Genomic DNA, 22,282 nt, shown 5'->3' with positions numbered 1-22,282 from the left:
ACCCCTGTCTATGATTTGATTATTATTGCCAAATTATTTTATAAAATAGTCATTATAGTTACTAGCAGTGTGGCAGTGCCAGTTTAATCATATCCTTGCTAGTATTTCTTCAGGATAATTTTTTTTTTTTAATTAACTACAGTGGTAAAGGGGTGAAAATGGTGTTTCATTGGTTTAATTTACATTTCCTTAGTTAATAGTGGCTTTTTTATTTCATGTATTTACTGGAATTTTTCCACTTCCTTTATTTTTTTTTAAACTTATTTATAGTTTATGATTAAGAAGTTTTTCTTCACCTAGGTGAGGTAGTACACACCTATAAGCCCAGCACTTGGGAGGCTGAGGCAGGAGAATTTTTAGTTCCAGGTCAGCCTGGGGTTATACAGCAAGACTCTGTTTCCCCAACAAAGATGAGGTTCTTTTTTTTTTTGTTTTTAGTTTTCAAAACCAGAACATTTATTGTGTGATTAGTTACTGAAATTCTCAAGATGAACTGGATGCTGCAACAGCTTCCCTCTTGGGTTTAGGTGTTGTATCTTCATGGAATCCATGTGTGAATCTGCTGCAGACAATTTTTAGGTGCTTCGTTCGACCAGTCCCTATAGTATTTCATCTCTTAGCCTTGGCACTGCAGATATACTTTCTCTTGCACTTGGCAGAACAGCCACATTTGCCACAGGTCGACTTCTGAAGGTGGTAGGCCTTAGAACCACAGTGGCCGCACAACGTGTGCGTCTTATTATGATGCTTTCCAAAGGATGACATGCCCTTTGTCATCTCATTTCTGCCGCTGAGACCAAAGAGAAAGATGAGTTTTTATTTCTCTATTCATGGTTATTGATTTTGATATAGTATGAGGCAAGTATCTTAATTAAGCCAGCTGTTGGTGTTTCATGCCAAAAATCGTAGCTACTGGGGAGACAGAGATTAGGAGGATCTCGGTTTGAAGTCAGTCCAGGTAAATAGTTCTAGAGACCCTATTTTGAAAATACTCAATACAAAAAAGGGCTGGTGGAGTGGTTCAAGTGGTAGAGCACCTATGTAGCAAGAGTGAAGCCTGAGTTCAAAACCTTAGTGCTGCCCAAAAAAAAAAAAAAAAAAACTTTTACTGTTGAAAAGTTTCCCATTTTTTATGTTCCCAGTTTCTCCTTTCCATAGGTATGTGGTACTATCAGCTTCTGGTTGACTTTTCTAGAGAGATTTTATATATATACAAATAGAAACATTTTTTTTCCTATTTTTTATGCAAATAATATCCCATTCTGTATCTTGCTTTGTTTTCTTAATGTCTTAGAGATCTTTAGAAAACAATAAATAGCTTTATTTCTTTCTCCTAATTTAAATTAAACTGATTTTGAGGTAATCATAGATTCACATACAGTTTTAAGAAGTCATACGGAAACAGTCTACCTAACCTTTTGTCTGGTTTTCCCCAATGGTGTCATCTTACAAATGATGTTCCAACATTGCAACCAGGTTATTGACATTGCTCCAGTCAAGATACAGAGAAGTTTGATCACTACAGTGATTCTGTTACTGCCCTTTCATTCGTGCACCCATTTCCTTCCACCACTTCTTAAGGCAACCTGTTCATTATTAAGTTTGTCATTTCAAGAATGTTTCGTAAATGGAACCATACACTTGAGAGTGGCGATTTTTCATTTAACACCTTTTCCTAGGTATTCATTTAGATGATTTTGTGTGTCAGTAGTTTGTTGCTTTTTTTGTTTAGTTTCGTTTTTATTTTTTGAGACATGGTCTCATTATGTAGCCCAGGTTGGCCTCCTGCCTGTGCTTCCACTACTTTGTTGCTCTTTATTGCTTAGTAGTATTCCATGGTGTGGTTGTATCAACAGTTTTATTAATCCATTCACCTTTGAAGGGCATCGGTTGTTTTCAGTTTTTGGCTATTGTGACCAAAGCTGCTATAAACATTCATGTAGGTCTTCATATGAACATAAATTGTCATTTTTCAGGGATAAATTTCCAAGAGTATCCTCATTGTTGGTGTTTTTGTTGTTTTATTGTTGTTTTTGAGACATGGTCTTACTATGTAGCTCAGGCTAGCCTCAAACTCAAGATCATCCTGCCTGAACCTCTTGTGTGCTGGGATTACAGGCTTGTACCAGTGAACCACACCCAGCCTCATTGTTTTAGTGACTATACGACATTTACTTATTTGGTTGTACCATGTAGTAATACTAGTCTCATATTCCTAGCGTTTAAGTTGTAGAAACAACTTAAATTATTTCGTATGTTCGAATCAACATATGATAGGGCTAGAGGTGGAGCTCATTGGTAGAGTGCTTGCCTTGAAATGCTTGAGGCCCCGGGTTCCATCCCCAGTACAGCATGATAATAGACTTATACAGGGGTCATTTTGCACATTTATCTACACACCTAGAAGTGTATAGATTTGCTTTGTCAAAAGGAAAGATTTTTCTTTTGATAGGTTCTGCCTAATTATTTTCCATAGGGATTATATCACTTTCTATTCCTAGCAGCAGTTCACAGGGATGGGGTGGGTCTTTTTTCTCACACTAGTATGTTATCAGTTCCTTTCCCTTTTCACAGTCCTTGTATATTTAATGAGCACATACTTTTTTTTTAGGGGGTGGGTTGGTACCGGGGTTTGAATTTAGGGCATCCCCCTTGCTAGGCAGGTGCTTTGCTACTCTAGCCCTTTTTTGTGTGTCAGGTATTTTCAGAGTATGGTCTCCTGAACTGTTTACCAGGATCTGGCTTTGAACCTCGATCCTCCTGATCTCTGTCTCCCTAGGATTACAGGCGCAAGTCACCAGTGCCTGGCTATGAGCCCATACTCTTACTGTGAGGTTGAATGCCTCCATGTTGGAGTCATGCTGTATTTATGTAAAAAATATCTGTTCATATTGTTTGACTCTAAAAAACCTGGGCTACTGGGCAAATAGTTTATGAGACCCTATCTTGAAAAAACCCATCACACACAAAAAAAAGGTCTGGCGGAGTAGCCCTAAGTTCAAGCTCTCCTCTCCCTCCGGCCCCCCCCCCCCCAAAAAAAAAACAACACCTGGGTTATTTGTTTTTTTAATATTGATTTGTACAAGTTCATACTATATTAATTATATATTATGTTATATTATTATTATTATTATATTATATTAATTATATTATATTATATTATTATAATTTCCCACATAGTCATTTGTCTTGATTTTGTGTGTGGTGGCTTTTGCCATGCTGGCATTTTTTATTTTTGTGGAGATGAATTTATCATTTTTTTTCTTTATGGCTTCTGACTTCACATCATTTGAAGAGATACCCTCTTCTCCTGCTCCAGAATTATGAGTATTTCACTATGGCATATTATAGTAGGTTTTGTTACTGTTGTTTTAATGTTGTTTAAGTCTTTTGATACATGTAGGATTTACCTTGATGAAGTAGAGGTCTGAGTAGTGTTTTTTCCCCCTGAGAAGGTTATACGGTTGTCCCACATCATTGAATGTTCAACTTCTCTCATTTTTGTTTTGCAATGTTAACTTTTTTCAGGTACTCAATTTCTGTATGTGTTGGGATTATTTCTAGTCTTCTGTTTCATTTGTGTAAATGTTTGTTCCTGTGTCAATATGAGGCTATCTTAATTTTTTTTATAGATTTGTAAGTGTGCTAATCTTTGATAAGGTCTCTTTGATTTGTTGTTTCTTTTGAGTACTGTTCCGTTTTATGGGTCTTTCTATTCTTACACCATTAATTAAAATGTTTTAATCTTATAGATTTAAAAATATTTCATTTTTATATATTATGAAAAAAATTTTCATGGGAATTAAGGTTAAGTCATGGATCACAGATTCACTAAAGTTTACCTAATCATATCTAATGTTGTATATTTATGTTGCTTCCAATTTTATTATTATAACTAATGCTACAGAAGTTACTGTATTCTTGAAAAATCTTACTGTGTAAAATTTAGGATTATTTCACTTTTTGTTGTTGTTATTTTTCCCCTGTGGTGCTGGGGATCAAACCCAGGATCTTGTCCATACTAGGCAAGCACTGTACCACTAAGCTACCTCCCCAGTTCTCACTAGCAATGTATAAATGTTGTGCTGCAGTTTTACTTTTATTTCCTTTTTAGGTGTCTAGTGAGCCGCCGTCCCTGAAAGAAAAACATAAAAGTGGCCAAAAACGGGCACCTGAAGAGGAGCCAACCACAGTCTCTGAATATTTCTTTGGTGATATCTTCATTGAAGTGGATGAAACAGAGTGAAACAGTCTTTTGGATTTATTTTCTTTCTTTCTTTCTTTTTTTTAAGCTTGGGATTTCCAAAGTGAATTACATTAACAAAGCAGTATTTAGAAAAACGCATCACTGCCTATTTTTGTTTAGGTCAGTTTTGAATATTTAATGAGTTTCATTTGAAGCTTTTATAATCAGTGGCAAACATTGCTGAGGTTCATTTTGATTGATTCAGCATTTTGGAAATACCATGCAAATTAAGACTGCTTTCTCAGACAGAAATAGCAACTCCTGTTTACATTCTGACTCTTCCTGTGCTGAGCACATGTGGACATTTGGGAATGCTGTGGGTAAATGTCTGTCTAAATCACAGTGCTGACATATTTGGAGCTTGATTGTATTTAGTGAACTTTTTTTATAAAGGTTTTTTTTTTTTGGCCAGGAATGGGGGGATGGTAAAGGCCTTTTCAGTTGCCTCTAAGTATATGAAAGCAAGTTGTGAAATTCCACTTTAGTATGGTAAAGTTAAAAACTTTCCTATTATCTGCTATTTGTGTGACTAAAAAATATGTATTTTTCTAATTCATGGTGATGTAACATTACTCCTAACTGAAAAGGTGGTACTTAAACTTATTTATAAAGATGACACATCAAAGAGCTTATTTATTTTGAAATTTTTTATTTAAAAATACTCAGTTTTAGTTACTTTCACCTCTCAGATTATGGGTAAAGAAGGCATTAACAAATTTATATTAGTCTCCTTTTCCTCTTTAGTTTTTAAAGCTATTTTAAATGAACAACTAAGATGTTTGGGTAGTATATATATTTTGCATACTTCTTTTTCTTATTGTTTAGTTTATTGACTTTGTACTGTGAAGGTTTGTTTTTTCTCATTTCTTGTAAAATCTCAGGATTTTCATTGGAAGAAAAAACTTAATTTATGAGACATTTTCATGCAAAACTCAATCTCATTCACACACACACACACACACACACACACACACTCCTTTTTAGAAAATAAATTTTTTTGTGAGAGTTTTTTTCCCATTAAATTCTGCTCAAGGGACACTTAGGTCTTTAAGCACAGAATGTAATTTAGATGTTAAAAACAGAAAATACTGAGACTTTATAAGGTCAGTGATTATCATCAATATGAATTTAAGTATTTTTAATTTTGAGATTTGATGATTTACAGATTTATATAAATCATCATATATATTATATATATTATATATATAAAATTGACCCTAACAAATCTTTCCTTATTCCAAATAACTTGTCAAAGAGCAGATTTATTCTGATTTTAAGTGAAGAAACTTCCTAGACTGATACAATAGTTCAGGAGTTGGAGACTTTTACTGCAAACTATTTTGGGGATAGCAGGTCAAATGCTGTCTGCAGTGCACAGCCCTGCTGTTTCATGTGAAAGCAGCCAGAGCATACTTGAATGAGGGCCATGGCTGGATTCTGCTTTTAGTTTGACAAGTAGTTTTCTTTCCTGAAGGTGCTGATGTCTATCTGTGTTACTTGTCATTGAAGTTATGAGTTGTGCCTGAAAGTTAAAACTGTGTTGAATGCATATGAAATGATCAGTATTTCAATTGGGAAAATATTTTTAACTCTAGATAATTTTAGTATTTTTATGTTGAAAAAATGGTGGTTAGTGTTCAAGTTGCTTAGTAAGAGAGGACATGGCTCTGCAAGTATAACAGTGATGCCAATTTATGGAAACTTGCAACTACAGCAGTTTTTATTCTTTGCCTTATAGTGAAATTTATGGTTTAATTTTTTTCATTTTTTTTGGTCATGAAGGAGGATGTGTAAATCTGAGTGGAAATTCTCTATAGGCATGCATTTATTTCATGTGAATTAATGTCAGAAAATCATGGTAGTAAATCACATTACTATTTGCATACCTTGTTTTTGTACATTTAAAAAATTTTCCTATTCTGAAAAGGTTTTTCTCTTAATTAGTGTTAGTTGGGATGTTAGATTGCCATGACTAAACTATTATTTATCCCTATATAGTATTTATTTCTTAACTTTGTTAACACTTGTCTCTTGTTCATCTACAATGAACCAATTTTATGGAAGATAAAATTTCTTACTATGTAAAGAACACAGGGCAGTCACTGTGTAAAGAATCAAGTCACAAATTTTCCTACTGTTATATCTTTAAAACAGATCTTGAAAAAGAAAATCAATGTATTTACCTTACAAGGTGGAAAGGTCTATGTTAAGTCTGAATGAAGTAAGGATGATGTTATAAAAAATTCATTTTAGAAATCTTTAAAGAAATGCAATTAAAGGTCTTTATCTTTTCTTAACTTTTCCTCCTGAACACTTACACTGTAGCAAGTGATCAACATGATGGTTTTGAAAGTCTAATTGTTGATAAGAGATGCACAGATGAAAATATTGATATACACTCTTTGCCACCATATTAAATAGAAATGACCATGAATACTATCTTGCTTGAAGCAGTCTTTGACAAAAGAAGCAATATCTGTCATTTGTAAAATTTCTTGTTCTAAAGAAAGCAGCTATGTTCATAGGTATAAATTATGTAAATAAAAGTTATTTTATAGTATCTGTTGTGTCCTTTTCTTTTCAAACAATGAAATATAATTTTGCTCAGTACTAGTTATTTTTTTTTTTTTCGGTGCTGGGGACCGAACTCAGGGCCTTGCACTTGCCAGACAAGCGCTCTTCTGCTGAGCTAAATCCCCAACCCCCTAGTTACTGTTTTTAAATATAGTCTATATTTTATTTCCATAAAAATATAGTGTTATTGGAAAAATTAATTTTTATTGCATGCCTTTTTTTTGTGGAGCTGGTGTTTGAATTCAGGGTCTTGCATTTGCAAAGCAGGTGTTGTACACCAGTCCATTTTGCTGTAGTTATTTTGGAGGTGGCATCTCTCGAACTGTTTGTCCTGGCTGGCCTGGAACCATGATCCTCCTGATCTTAGCCTCCCAAGTAGCTGAGATTATAGATCTGAACCACTGGTACCTGATTATATGCTTTTTATGAAGAAATTATTTTTATTCTGCAAGAATAAAGAATAGACTTTCCTGCACATTGAAGTGTTAATTTTTTTCTTTTAAAGTATGACTTTTTTGTTTATTCACTCCTTAAGTAATGAATTTTTGGATATAAGAACTCAGACTCTTTTACATCCTCCTCTTTCCGCCTTTCACTTTGTTTTCTCTATAGAGAAAATATGAGAACTTAAGTCCTGGATGTAATAGAAACGTGGACTTCTCAAGTATTTATGGGAAAAATACCAGTTGGCCATAAAAAGAAAAAATAATTGGGGGCGTGGTAGGGATTGAAACATGCTCTCACTATGTAGCCCAGGTTGGCCTCAAATTCCCTGAGTGCTGGGATTATAGAATTTTGCCAACATGCCTAGCAGTTGGCTGAAAACTTTTACTGTGAGAAGTATTTATGGAAACTTTTCTACAGAATAGTTAATCTCACCATTTCTTTCATTTTGTCAGACCAACCAGCATAGTGGCTGTTTTTTTTTTTGGGGGGGTGGTCGGCAGTACTGGGTTTGAACTTGGGGCTTTTTGCTTGGAAGGTAGGTTGGTACATTACCACTTGAGCCACACCTCCAGTCTAGTTTTTGCTCTGGTTATTTTGGAGATTGAGTCTCGTGAACTATTTGCCCAGGCTGGCCTAGAATGCCTATCTTCCTGATCTCAGCCTCCCAAGTAGCTAGGATTACAGGTGTGAGCCACTCGTGCCTGGCATGGGCTGTAGTTTTTGTTGTTGTTTGTTTCTGCTCACTTTTAAAGACATACTACAGGCATCTAAAGAAATTTTTGTTTTTACTACAATGATGTAATCCTAGCATTTTGGAGCCTGAGGCAGGAGGATTGAGAGTTCAAGGCCAGGTTTGTCTCAAAACAAAACTGTCTGTCTCCCCTCCCTCCCTCCAAAGAAAGAAAAAAAAAATCCTGAACCTAAAGCAGGTATTTTTCTTTGGCCTTAATACTAGGAGTAAGCGTGCTTCTGTTTAACTTGTGTAGTTTGTTTTTTGCAAACTCAGAAGACCAAATTTGGGGCCAACTTGTAGCAAGGTAGAGTATTTCATGTCACACGTTTTATGTTGCAAACTCTCTGACTTAAACACCCTCATTTTCCCCTGCCTAGACTTCAACAAATCTGTCAGTGTTTCAAAATAACATGCTACCATGTAATGTAGTTCTAAACTCTTCATTTTTCTTTATTTTATTTTTTTCTTTTTGTGTTGCCTTGGTTGGAACCCAGAGCCTCATGCATGTTGGGCAAGTGCTCAGCCACTCAGCTGAATTTTACCCCAAGGCCAGTGCTGGTCGAATGATGGTGTCCCCTTCTGAAATTTGTGTTGAAACTGAGTTTCTTTTGGTGAATTAATTTTCAGACAGTGTCTCACTATGTTGCCAGGCTGAGGACCTCTTAATTCCTGAGCTCATGCAAGCCTCCCTTTAGCCTCAGCCTTACAAGTAGCTGGGACCACCAGGTATATACCACTTCACCAAGTGAAAATTAAATTCCAATGCAAGATAATTAAGAAACCCCTTATAGGGTGACTGATGTGGGATTAGGTACCCTTGTAAAAAACTTGACTTTGCCTTTTTTTCTGCCCCTTCCATCCCTTCTGCCAAGTGAGAACACATTCTTCCTCTGGATGATGTAGCAACAAGGTGCCATCTTGGATGTGGAGACCTGGCTTTCATGAGACACCATACTTTCTGGAGTCTTGATCTTGGACTTCACTGCCTCCAGACAATGAGAAATAATTTTCTGTTCTTTATAAATTACCTAATTTCAGATACTTTGTTACAGCAGCACAAACAGACTAAGATAGTCTGCCTCTTAAGTTCCTCTGCCATGATGCAACCCTTCTTGTGGTCCCATTGTATCTCTCCTTCAGACTTGGGACACAGGGAGCTGGCACAACTGTGCTGATGTTCCTGATGTTTGATTCAATATGAGTAATAAAATGTGATCTATTATGTCTTCTTCAGCACTGGAGTTGTGAGAAGTTTATTCCTTATCATGGTTGGGTTTTTTCCCTGACAGTTGGTAACTAGCTACTTCTATAATCCATTCTGTTTTCCTCTTACCTTCTGGATGGTATTCTTCATTTGTTCAGCTACTCAAACTTTAATTTGAGTTCTTGGAAGTCAAGTTTGTTAGCTTGCCACAGTTTTCTGGTGGCCAGGAAGGTTGCCAATTACTGGGGCCCAAGCCTCCAAAGTGAGAGCTCGGCAGTAGATGCAGAATGTGTATGGTGGCATACAAATTGCCTGGAAAAACCTAGTAGGCTTCAAACATAGTTCTCTTTGTCCCCATCATGTAACAGGAATCCAATTCCCCCAATACTTATTACTGATTTCTCTTTTTTTGAGACACAATCTCACCATGGAGCCCAGGTTGGCCTTGAACTTGAGATCTTCCAGCCTCAGCCTCCTGCATGCTGGGATTATAGGTGTGTGAATGTGCCACACACCCAGTTATCTTGTACATTTCAAATATTTTGTATATTTATAGATAATAGAGATTTAGCTCACAGTTCTGGAGCCTGGCATCTAGTGAGAGACTGATGTTGCATCATAACATGGCAGAGGGTGACAAGACAGAGCATATCTGTGTATCCTTCATCTGTTAATAGATATTTATGGGTTACAAATAAACCTACTATAAATACTTCTCTAAAACTTTTATGCACATCTACTTTATTCCTATGATAAGGGTGAAGAGTCAGAAGGCCTTTATCAAAGTTTTGAGCCCATTATCTTCTGTAGCTGCAAGGCAGTTTAGCTGAGGAGAAAGCTAAGGCCTGACAGTAAGAATTATAGAGTTGGGGTGCCTCTTAAATGTACAGTATAATCTGATAAGGACAGTCCCTTTCCTATGTAGCCTGCCCTCATTTAAAAGTCAACCAGTGACTTCATCAGAGGCATTTGCCATTTGGGTTGATACCAGTTCTTTTTGGGACACACCCTACCATACCTGCTTGCTTCTAGATCTTAAGAGGAGTTAGTTATTATACCTTAACCCAAAAGTTATTGAATACAGCCTAGAAAGAGAGTCTTGCCAATTTATATTGGTAGGTGTTAGGGGATGTGATGGATTAAGGGAGTTAGATCAAGGGAAACATATAAGTGGATCAAACTAAATGTAAAAATAGGGTGTGTACTTGTCTGGTGTGGAAATCATTTTCCCCAAAGGAAGCCATGCAATATCTCCCTCTCCCCCCTTTTTTTTGGTGTGGTAGTACTGGGGTTTGAACTCAAGGGCTTCATTCTTGCTAGGCATGTGCTATACCTCCCGAGCCACTCCACCAGCCTTTTTGTGTATTGGGTATTTTTGAGATAGGGTCTCATGAACTATTTGCCCAGGGCTGGCTTCTAACCATGATTCTCCTGATCTCTGCTTCCTGAGTAGTTAGGATTACAGGTGTGAGCCACCAGTGCCTGGCCTGAGCCAGGTGTTGAATGATGTGTATTAGCTCATCAGGTGAAGTCAGAACAGGCAGGTGTGTGGTGGTGAGAAAGTGCCATGGGCAGCGGGGGGATGAGAGTGAGAAGGTAAAAGCAGCCCTGACTCTGAAGAGGTGGGCCCTGAGGGCTAAAATTCAATGCATTTTCTTATTTTGTGGTATAAAAGTTTCTTTAAAAAATCGGTAGCAAGCCAGGTACGGATGGCTCATGTCTGTAATCCTAGCTACTCAGGCGACAGAGAGCAGGATGATCAGGGTTAGAAGCCAGCCAGGGCAAATAGTTCAAGAGACCCTATATCGAAAATACCCAGTACAAAAAGGGCTGGAGGAGTGATTCAAGGGCTGGAGGAGTGATTCAAGTGCTAGAGCGCCCGAATTCAAACCCCAGTACCAAAAAAAAAAAAAAAAAAAAAAAAAATCAGGTAGCAAATGCAAATCGTTCCCTTTAAGCATAAATGTAAAATGTTCCACTAGTGAGAACATCAGACATTAACAGATGTTAGGTGGCTTTGTTGTCACTTGACTTTCTGCACTTTCCTACTTGTTTTGGGAACATTGTTCAGTGTCCAAAGCGTTTCTTGTAACAAAAGTTACAAGAAATAAGAAACATGTATGATTTAAAGAAAGAAAAAAATTAACTCCAATTCTGCTTTCTATCTTTGGAAGATGATTTTAAGTATTTTGAATCATTGAAGAGCTATTTGGACAAAAATGTGGCAATTTAAATGTCAAGGTCATTCCATCACCTCGATAGCTTTGAAGACTGTCTTTACTGTTTTTCTGTTGACCACGGGAGGCACGCATTGTAAATACAATCTTTCTCTTTTAGCTCCTCCCCTTGTGCTTTGCCCAGGCTCGTCTCCATTTTTACTAAGCAAGCCTGGCCAAGCTTCTTAGTCCACACTCAGTGGTTCTGGAAAGCTTTGCTGCGACAGCCTTTTCCCGAATATATTCTGTTCCTTTGGTGTATGTCCTACTCATTCCAGCATTTTGTGGTCATTTGCATAATTTTCTTATAAGCACCTTGAATTCTGGAACTAAGTATACTTCCTTGCGGGCGGGGACGGGGGCGGGGGCGGCACCCTATCTCTACCCTACTCATACTTTTTGTGTTCCTTACCCTTTATTCTGCCTCCCCAAAGCAACCTATATTTATTTATTTTTCTTTTTTTTCTTTTATTATTCATATGTGCATACAAGGCTTGGGTCATTTCTCCCCCCCCGCCCCCACCCCCTCCCTTACCACCCACTCCACCCCCTTCCTCTCCTCCCCACCCCCTCGATACCCAGCAGAAACTATTTTGCCCTTATTTCTAATTTTGAGCAACCTATATTTAAATGAAAAACTTAAGTTCACATTTTGTTTATATTTTAAATTTTTATGAGTAGTTTACGGTCCTTTATTTACGATCACAACGCTGATGTCCACAATCTATTTCATATTGAAAATAATCAGACGTGTTTAAGATCTCCAGGGAAAGGGCTAGAGGCTTGTTATGCCGTCTGCAGTCCTATGATAGGTGAGATACACCTGTGTTGTCAATGTTGCCACTATCGTGATTGTATCGATTGTTACGTGAATAGCACAATCACAAACTCAACTACAGCCCTTTTAACTCAGCACTGCAAAATTCTGCTCAGCTTTCCTGAGCTCGCGAGCGCACCAGGCCTCGCGGGGTTGCGCTTCTGTTCTTATTGGCTGGATTGGGAGGCGTGGCACGCGCTGTCGACCAATGGGGAGCGGCCGGCGCAGGCACGTGCATGGCTGGCCCGATAACCTGCGGGGCCTCAGCCGGGGCTGCCGGGACTGAAGGGGTGCTGTAGTGCTAGGCAGGCGAGCAGTCCAGGGGAGAGCCGGCAGCGGGCGGACGCGGGGCGCCTCCTCTTCTCCCTTACTTGGTTCCCGCCGCCATGTGGGCTGCCCTGAGGTCAGCTCTGCGGCCCTGCGCGCGCGCCGCGGTCCCCGGGTTGCGCGCCTATCACGGGGATTCGGTGGCTGCGCTGGGCACCCAGCTGAACTCGGGCTCGGCCATCTACCAGGTAGGCTGGGGGCGCGCTCCGGGGGTTTGTCCGCCCATGCCGGATCGGCGGGACTCGGCGCTGGCTGAGGGTAGGCAGCTGCTGGAGGAGGACGCACTGGAACCGCTGCTCTTCCCATCTGTTTTCGTCTTTTTCTTGCGGTAGTGGGGATTGAACTTGGGGCCTCTCATTGCCGCCACTTGAGCCATGACCCCGATCCTGTTTTTTTCTCTGGAGTTTCAGTCATGATTCTGGGACGCACTAGGGTGCTGTGAAGTTTGCAGTAGAAAATCGTTGCAATCAAACCTTAGATCACTTTTAGTTCACACACTGGCCGTGCATTTTGTGTCTTTGAAATCAGTGGTTCTCAAAACCTGTCACCTGGGGAGCTTGTTGCTTATGCAGTTGCCCGAGCCCTACTCCGCGCACTCTAGGGTGGGGTCCTGGTGTTTACAGCGTTAATAAAGTCTTTAAGGGACTAGTGGCAGCAAGATTTGGGAACCACCTGCCTAGCACAGCTAACACGGGGCTGTGCTCACCAGTCTTTAAATTGTTCTATTAATAGAAAATACATATTCCACAGAATCTTTAAATGAATTTTATTGGAATTGGAAGGTTTCACAAGATCAAAGAAGCAACTCATAGCTTGTGAAATGAGAGCTGGAAAATTTCAGTTTGTCCCATGGTTTCTAAACTTACACAGTTAACATCTAAACTGTGCGAACAGCACACAATTAGTTGGGCAGAACGTTTAACTCATTTAAGTGGTTACTGAAGTCTAGGCACTGTTTTAGGTATTTGGTATAGATGTGTAGGAATGGAACTCAGAATTTTGTGAGGAAGATGAGCAAGGAAGCAGGTAATGGTAGTGCCAGTGATGAGTGGTGTTTCAAGCTTGAAAAGGCCATCACAGAAAACTACAGATAGGAAGTAATTGATGAGATGGATCTTGGTTGGGAAAGAACTATACAAACTAAGAGAGTTACAAGAACATAGATACTTGAACTTAGGTTATTCAAGTGTGTGAAGTGCTGGGGATGTAGCTCAGTGGTAGGGAACTTGCCTAGTGTGCAAAGGCCCTTGGTTCAATCTTCAACACCGAAAAACCAACAAAAACTTAAAGTGTATAACCTGGGTGAGATGGTGCCTACCTGTGGTCCCAGCACTCAGGAGGCTGAGGAAGGACAATCTCTGAGCTCAGGAGATCAAGGTCAGCCTGGGGAATGTAGCAAGATTCTGTCTCAAAAATAAATAAAAATTGTATAGTGGATGTGAGGATTTGGAAGTCATGGGCAGGCATTCATGGATTAGTGTCTGGAGATGGGATTGATTATGGGGCCAGGTAGAAAAGGGCCTTGCAAGCCACATTCAGATTTAATTTTACAGACTGTCCACTATCACAGTGGACAGTGCTGGGGTTTGAACTCAGGGCCTTGCACTTGCTAAGCAGGCGCTCTACCACCTGAGCCATGACTTCAGCCCTTTTTGCTTTGGTTATTTCTGAGATAGGGTCTTGCTTTATACCTGGGCTGGCCTGGACCACCATTGTCCTATTTATACTTCCTGCATAGCCAGGATGACAGGTGCATGACATCAAGCCCAGCTTTTATTGGTTGAGATGGCGTATTGTAGACTTTTTGCCCTGGCTTGTCCTCAAACCATGATCTTCCCGATGTCTGCCTTCTGAGTAGCTAGGATTACAGGCATGAGTGGCGTGATCCTGTGGATGTGGTAGAATCATGAGTGTGGCAATGTGGAGGATGGATTGGTTGAGGGAAGCGAGTAAGTTGGGCAGCAGTTGAAAGAGTAGAGTTTTGTCAGTTATGTTTGTATGTGGGAGTGGGGGAGTTGGTGATTAATGGAAGGAGAGGAAGTGAATGAGGAGTCACAGATGATAATGAAGATTCTAACTGGGCAGGATATGAATATCATTAGGTACGTGATCATGTCTTTAGTAAAAAGAAGGTTTATAGGAGCTGGAGTGAGTTTGACAGAAGAGGGATAAGATATTTGCTGATGGGTTTTGTTTGAACCATCTTTTGCTAGGATGTGTTTTATAGCACACAATCTACAAACATCAGTAGCTCATAACAGCAAATACAGATTTCTTGATCACATTATGTTTTGGTGACTCCGCAAGTGGCAGAGCCTGAATGTGGTACCAGGCAGCATGACAATCCAAGGTCATTATTGCTTCTCACATAGTCCTACTCAGGTGGGGCTTGTGATTGAAAGGACTTGGAGGGGGGGGACATGTCAGAGGCTCAGCTCAAGTTCATTGCTACCATCAGGCATTAAGCTCCGTGGATGCTCAGCCTCAGGAGAATCTTACTACTGGGGCACTGCTGTTTTTTTTCAGGTGGCAGAACGTCATGAGGCCCTGAAAGTATCAGTCTGTTGATGTTTTTCTTGTTTGACTCTTTGGTGTTTAGGAGTGTGTTGTTTAATTTCCATACATTTGTGAATTTTCCAGTTTTACTTTTTCTGTTGATTTCAAATTCCATTGTGATTGGAAAGAGATACTTGGTATGACTTTAGTCCCTTAAAACTTATTAAAATTTATTTTATGGCCTAACATATGGTTCTTTCTGCAGAGTATTCTCTTGACAAAAGGATCTCTTCTGCTATTGGCTGGCATGTTCTTTGCATGTCCCCTATTTTCAAGTCCCCTATTTCCTTACTGATCTTCTGTCTGGTGTTCCTATAAGTGTAGGATATTGAAGCCTCCTTACTGTAGAGCTGCCTATTTCTTCTTTCTGTCTTTGCTTCATGTGTTTCAGAGCTATACTGTTTGGTGCATATAAGCTTATAACAGTTATATCTTCTTGGTGAGTTCTTTTTTTTGGTGGTACTGGGGTTTGAACTCTGGGCTTCACACGTGCTAGGTAGGTGCTCTACTACTTGAGTCACTCTGCCAGCCCTAGTTTTTTGTTTTTTTGTTTTTTGAGACAGGGTAACCCACGCTGGCCTAAAAATCTCAATCCTCAGCCTCCTGAGTGCTGAGATAATAGGCATGAACCACCCCACCTGGCTCCAGATCATAACTTTAAAATCTTATTTTATTCTGAAATTTTAATTTAATTTATTATTATTATTATTATTTAGAGAGACTGGGTCCTGATTTGTTGCCCAGGCTGTCCCTGAACTCCTGTGCACAAATGATCCTCCTGGCCTGTGCACAAATGATCCTCCTGGCCTCAGCCTCCTGAATAGCTGGAGCTACAGATATGTACTGCCATACCTGACATAACAGTCTTTTTTGAATTGATACTAGTGTGACTCATCTGCATGTAAAAATTCTATAATCTCTTACAGCTCTACCTCCTCAATCTATGTTATTGATGTTACAGATTACATCTTTATGTGTTATCTCATATACTTATTAATATAGATTTAGAATAAATTTTGAATGCATTTCCCTTTTAAATCCTGTAGATAATAAATAAAAAGTAGAGCTATAAATTGAAATTACAATCATATTTGCTTAGGGATTTACCTTTGTTGGAAATCTTTATATGGCTTTGAGTTCTTAGATCTCTTCTTAGTTCTTAGATTTGTAGATTCATATCTTCCTCAAATTTAGAAATTTCCAGCCATTATTCCTCAAAAAGTCTCTGCCTCTGGAGTTAGGGCATGGTTCAAGTGGTAGAGTACCTGCTTGAACTAATGTCCTCGAATTCAAACCCCAGTACTGCCAAAAATAAATAAATAAATAAATAAATAAAGGCAAAAAAGAAAAATAAAAGGCTCATGCCTATAATCCTAGTTACTCGGGAGGCTGAGATAGGGAGGATTGTGGTTTGAGGCCAGCCTGGGCAAATAGTTTCCAAGACCCCATCTCCAAAATAACCAGAGCACAATGGACTGGAGGTGTGGCTCAAGCAGTAGAGTGCCTGCTATCCAAGTGCACAGTCCTGAGTTCAAACTCTAATACCACTCCCCCCAAAAATAAATAAAAATAAAATAAAAGGTCTCTGCCCCTTTTTCTCTCTCTTCTCATTCTAGAATTACTGTACTCTGTATATTGGTTCTGTACTGATGGTGTCCCATATTGATGGTCCTATAAGGATGGTGTCTATTTACCTACCTCTCTTCATTCATTCTTTCTTTTTTGTGGTACTGTTCCTCAAACTCAATAATTTCAAATGTCTTCTTTTTTAGTTTGCTGATTGTTCTACCCCTCACATCAGCTGTTAAACTCCTGAATTGAATTTTTCCATGTGGTTATTGTATTTTTCAGCTCAAAATTTTGTTTGGCTCCTTTTTATAACTTCTAACTCTTTGATATTCCCATATTTCATATTCCTAATTCTTTTTATTTCCATATTTGTCAAGACCCTACCCAAAAAAAAAGAAAATAAGCAAAAGAAGGTTAGGGGCGTGGTTCAAGTGGTAGAGTGCCTGCCTACCAAGCACAAGGGCCTGAGTTCAGACCCCAGTAGCTCCAAAACAAAACAAAAGCAAAGCAAAGACTTAACATATAGCATATTTCCATAGGGGAAAACACTGGAGGGAAATACACTAAAATGCTAACAGTGGCCCTAACAATCGTGATAAAATGTAGTGAGTGGATTTAACAATAGTTAATGACTGTTTAAAGTAATGCCTAGAATAGAGTATGGCCTTAGGACATATTAGCTCTGCTTCTGCAAGCGGGCTGCACCCCATTGCTGGCACCTCCGCTAAATCTCTGTGACCCCTGAGAAGTTCTAGCACATTGGTGAGTACCGAACACCAGCATGGACGGGTGGGCCTTTGCCATCACTTTGCCATGTGGTGTTGAAGAAAGCAGATACTGACCTCACCAAGAGAGCTGCAAACCCAGGAAGCATGGGCTGGACCGTCTAACTGCTGTTTCACTGGCTCTTGGGCAGACAGAGGATGTAAAGGGTGGAATAGATAGCCAGGGTCTGGATAACAGGCTCTCTGAAGCTGTGGAGTGACTAAGGAAGAGTCAAGCCCATGGAGATCTGTGCATCTCCTGGGACCTTTGTGTTCAAGGGCAATACACAAAGACCACTGGCTACCATGGCTGAACTGTGGGTGTATCCAAGAAGAAATAAGTCTGTAGGCCTTGTCTGTTAGTAAATAGTTTATATGCCTCAAAACAACAACAACAACAACAACAAAAGAGCTGTTGCCATTCTCTCTGTCTTCAAGGTTATCTCATGGTCTGTTTGGCCAGCTTTTGGTTCAGTAGTGTGTGTTCCAAACTGTCCTCAGGTCTCAGGGCCAGAAGAACAAATACTTACTTTTTTGCTCCTGAATCTGTGGGCTGGCTCTGGCAGTCCTGCTTGTGACAATGCTAGGTCCGATTCTCCTACTTCTTATTCCAGGAGCCAGCCTGGAGGGGCAGTGGCTGCAGGATATGTGGGGGCAAGGCCACATGAGAGTCTAGAAACCCTTGCTCCCTCTTAAGGCATCTGCTTAGAATTGATACAGTGACTTTGTCCACATTCCACTGGCCAAAGCAAGACCGTTGACAGACTCAAAAACTGTGGGAAGGGGAGCCCTGCTTTCTCAACAGTGAACTTTGGCAAGGATGGAAAGAAGAAAGAATGTGAAGCCAGTAATACAGGCTACCTCATGACATAAGAGGGCTGCTCAGACTCTGTTTTATCTGCGTTCCAAAGGAGAATGAAAGGAGCAACCTCATCACCTTGTCTTCTTCTTAAGAAGTCTTGCTAGAAGTCAGACTTAACAGCTTCTGCCTACATTTCAGTGGTTAAAAGTTAGTCACATGGTCACACCTGTCTACAAAAGGAGGCCAGGATCTGTTACTTTTTTTCTAGTTGGGTATTGTTGCCACCTTCAATAAAAGTAGGGTTCATTAACGTGGGAAGAATGGCTATGGCTAAGCAGCCAGCAGTGTCTGCCCCAGACAGGTTGGTCTCAAACTCGTGATTCTCTCCTCCCCAGGGCTAGGGATTACAGGCATATACCATCCCACCCAGCCTAACAATGTATTTTTTTTTCTTTTTCTATACTGGGGATTGAACTCCAGGTCTCAAGCTTACAAAGCAAGGGCTGTACTACTTAAGCCACTTCCCTAGCCCACATTATCATCTCTGTGAAAACACAAAAATCCTGTATTTGAAATATGCAGTACATTATTATCTAAAGTCAGCCTACTGTATACTAAGACAAAAACTTCTCTTTTATCTAACTGTAACCTTAGTACCTGTTGACCCCAACCTTTCTCCATCCTTCCCTCTCTATTTAAGAAAGGATGCTTAACATAGATAAATGGGACCTCATAAAACTAAAAAGCTTCTGTACATCAAAAGAAATGGTCTCTAAACTGAAGAGAATACCCACAGAGTGGGAGAAAATATTTGCCAATTATACATCAGACAAAGGACTGATAACCAGAATATATAGGGAACTTAAAAAACTAAATTCTCCCAAAACTAATGAACCAATAAAGAAATGGGCAAGTGAACTAAACAGAACTTTCTCAAAAGAAGAAATTCAAATGGCCAGAAAACCCATGAGAAAATGCTCACCATCTCTAGCAATAAAGGAAATGCAAATTAAAACCACACTAAGATTCCACCTCACCCCTGTTAGAATAGCCATCATCAGCAACACCACCAACAACAGGTGTTGGCGAGGATGCGGGGAAAAAGGAACCCTCTTACACTGTTGGTGGGAATGTAGACTAGTACAACCACTCTGGAAAAAAATTTGGAGGCTACTTAAAAAGCTGGACATCGATCTACCATTTGATCCAGCAATACCACTCTTGGGGATATACCCAAAAGACTGTTACTCCAGAGGCACCTGCACACCCATGTTTACTGCGGCACTATTCACAATAGCCAAGTTATGGAAACAGCCAAGATGCCCCAGCACTGACGAATGGATTAAGAAAATGTGGTATCTATACACAATGGAATTTTATGCAGCCATGAAGAAGAACGAAATGTTATCATTCGCTGGTAAATGGATGGAATTGGAGAACATCATTCTGAGTGAGGTTAGCCTGGCCCAAAAGACCAAAAATTGTATGTTCTCCCTCATATGTGGACATTAGATCAAGGGCAAGCACAACAAGGGGATTGGACTATGAGCACATGATAAAAGGGAGAACACACAAGGAAGGGGTGAGGATAGGTAAGACACCTAAAAAATTAGCTAGCATCTGTTGCCCTTAACACAGAGAAACTAAAGCAGATACCTTAAAGCAACTGAGGCCAATAGGAAAAGGGGACCAGGAACTAGAGAAAAGGTTAGATCAAAAAGAATTAACCTAGAAGGTAACACCCACGCACAGGAAATCAATGTGAGTCAATGCCCTGTATAGCTATCCTTATCTCAACCAGCAAAACCCCTTGTTCCTTCCTATTATTGCTTATACTCTCTCTACAACAAAATTAGAGATAAGGGCAAAATAGTTTCTGCGGGGTATCGAGGGGGGGAGCGGGAGGGGGTGGAGTGGGTGGTAAGGGAGGGGGTGGGGGCAGGGGGGAGAAATGAACCAAGCCTTGTATGCACATATGAATAATAAAAGAAAAATGAAAAAAAAAAGTATAGCAAATAAGAAACATAAAAAAAAGAAAGGATGCTTAAATTAGATCAAGGCTTTTGAAACACTCAGATGATTAATTAGGTGGGCTTTTCACCCTGCAGTGAGTGTAGAGATGACAAGAGAAGACCTGAAGAAGTGAAATAAACCTGCACTTCCTCTCCGCTTAGCAGTGTCATGTCAGTACTCACCTGCCTGTTGAAAGGTGATGAATAAGATCAATGCATGGGGCGGCCTCCGCTTGCGCTCCTGCCTGTCATTCTAGCTACTTGTGCAGCTGAGATTGGGAGGGTCTCTGCTGGAGGCCAACCTGGGTAAATATTCACGTGATTACTACCTCTAGAATAACCAGAGCAAAATGGACTGGAGGTGGCTCAAGCAGTAGAGTGCCTGCTTTGCAAATGTGCACGGGGAACTGAGGAGCTGAGGTCAAGTAGGGTACTAGTCCCTGAGCTGCAGTGTGGTGGCTGTAGCCCAGGCTCATGGTCAAAGAGCCTCAAAAGAAGATGTCACTTGGAGGCAGATTTGGAGACACCCCTGGATCCACAAACCTGAGCCCTTCTCTGCCACTGTTTGGTTTATGCCCACTTACAAGGAGTGGTCTCCACCCCGGCAGGCCCCCATTGCAGAGGGATCTGAAAGGCAGCTCCAAGCCCCTGCATACTTTTCAGGTGACAGTATGCATGCTGTTGCTACTGGCTGGACAGACAAGCCCTGGGGCTGATGTTGCACAAATTGAGGAGTTTCTGCATTTGCCATGTGTGGATAAAAGGGATTTCATCTCCTGGGTTTTATACTAATAGAGAAAAATTCTTGGCTTTTGCTACCTCTTGTTAATATCGACAAATATGATGAGCTGGAAAAGTTGTGTGGAAAGAAGAGGATTTTACCAAACTCTTCTCTTTGGTGGGTTCCATTTGCCCAAGTAGCACCTCAGAAATGGAGATAGAGGCCAGGGTTTCTTTGTTTGGGTTCAAGTTAGAATCACCTGAGGAACTTTCTTTTTCATTGGTACTGGGGTTTGAACTCAGAGCCTCATGTTTGCTGGGCAAGTGCTCTACCACTTGAGCCACTCCCCCAGCACTTTTTTGCTTTATTTTTTAGATAGTGTCTTACATTCTTGCCTGGGCCAGCCTGGATTGTGATCCTCCTACTTAGGGCCTCCTGCATAGCTGGGATGACAGGTGTGTACTATCATGTCTGGCTTAGTGATTGAGATGGGGTCTCACTAATTCACCCCTCCACACACACCCACTAACCAAGATACTCTTGGCCTCCTGAGTAGCTGGGATTACAGGCTGAGCCACCTTGGCCAGGCCTGAGGAACTTTGAAAGCTCCTGATGTCCGGGTCATACCTGACTCTGGAGGAGAAGGACCAGGCATCAGTAATTTTTTTGTTTTGTTTTGCTTTTTACAAGCTCCCCAGTGGCTCCCTAGTAGAACCCAGGTGGGGCATCCCTGTTCCAGGCAGCTCCTTGAGCTGAGTTCCCAGCAGGCCCCTTTCTGTAGGATCAGAAGACAAGCAGCCCCCAGGGCCATCAGATGGAGAGTGCTCAGAGGAGGAGCTCTCGCTACTCCGGGGCACAGGGTCTTTCCCTCATTCGATGCTGCTTCTCTCTTTTTAAATTTATTTTCTGAATTTTGTAGAACAGGAGAATGTAGTAGAGTTCTTGGGCTGTAGAAAATAGGAAATACTAAAGTCTAGTTGTGAATGAAATTGTTTAACAAGTTGTTTAACATTCTGTCACATAAAGGGCATGAGATAGCTAGATATGTCAATCACATTATATGCAAAATATGTTAGTAGGGCAAACACTGAAGTTTCAAAAATAATTGGCTATATAAGTATTGCCCTATAGGAGATGGAAAAGTGAGCTGAGGCCTCTCCCCCCCTTTTTTTTTTGCCTCTCACTGCTAATATTTTCTTGTGTATCACTCAGAAAATTTGTAACAATGTAAGCATAGATTTTTGTTCTGTTTTAAACATGAAATAGAATGTACTTTGTGGGGAGAGGGGTTTGA

At 40.2% G+C, this 22,282-nt stretch overlaps 2 protein-coding genes and 1 pseudogene across 7 annotated transcripts in view; 2 read left to right on the top strand and 1 right to left on the bottom strand.

Annotated features, from left to right (window-relative positions):
- Positions 1 to 6,806, top strand: part of Bdp1 (BDP1 general transcription factor IIIB subunit) — a 102,603-nt gene extending 95,797 nt beyond the window's left edge. For all 6 annotated transcript variants that reach the window (XM_074077328.1, XM_020181014.2, XM_020181013.2 and 3 more), the window contains one exon: positions 4,115 to 6,806. In XM_074077328.1, coding sequence (XP_073933429.1) covers positions 4,115 to 4,246 — 132 coding nt within the window. In that variant the 3' untranslated portion in view covers positions 4,247 to 6,806. The remainder of the gene's footprint in view (positions 1 to 4,114) is intronic.
- On the bottom strand, positions 484 to 777 carry LOC109697426 (large ribosomal subunit protein eL37 pseudogene; annotated as a pseudogene).
- Positions 6,807 to 12,483: 5,677 nt separating the features above from the next.
- Mccc2 (methylcrotonyl-CoA carboxylase subunit 2) overlaps positions 12,484 to 22,282 on the top strand; it is a 77,429-nt gene continuing 67,630 nt past the window's right edge. The window contains exon 1 of the mRNA XM_074077327.1: positions 12,484 to 12,752. Within this exon, the coding sequence (XP_073933428.1) occupies positions 12,624 to 12,752 (129 nt within the window). The 5' untranslated portion in view covers positions 12,484 to 12,623. The remainder of the gene's footprint in view (positions 12,753 to 22,282) is intronic.

This window comes from Castor canadensis, chromosome 6 (genome assembly GCF_047511655.1).
Source record: "Castor canadensis chromosome 6, mCasCan1.hap1v2, whole genome shotgun sequence".
Taxonomy (NCBI): Eukaryota; Metazoa; Chordata; class Mammalia; order Rodentia; family Castoridae; genus Castor; species Castor canadensis.
The sequence above is the reverse complement of the archived record's forward strand: the minus strand, read 5'-3'. Positions and strand labels throughout refer to the sequence as shown.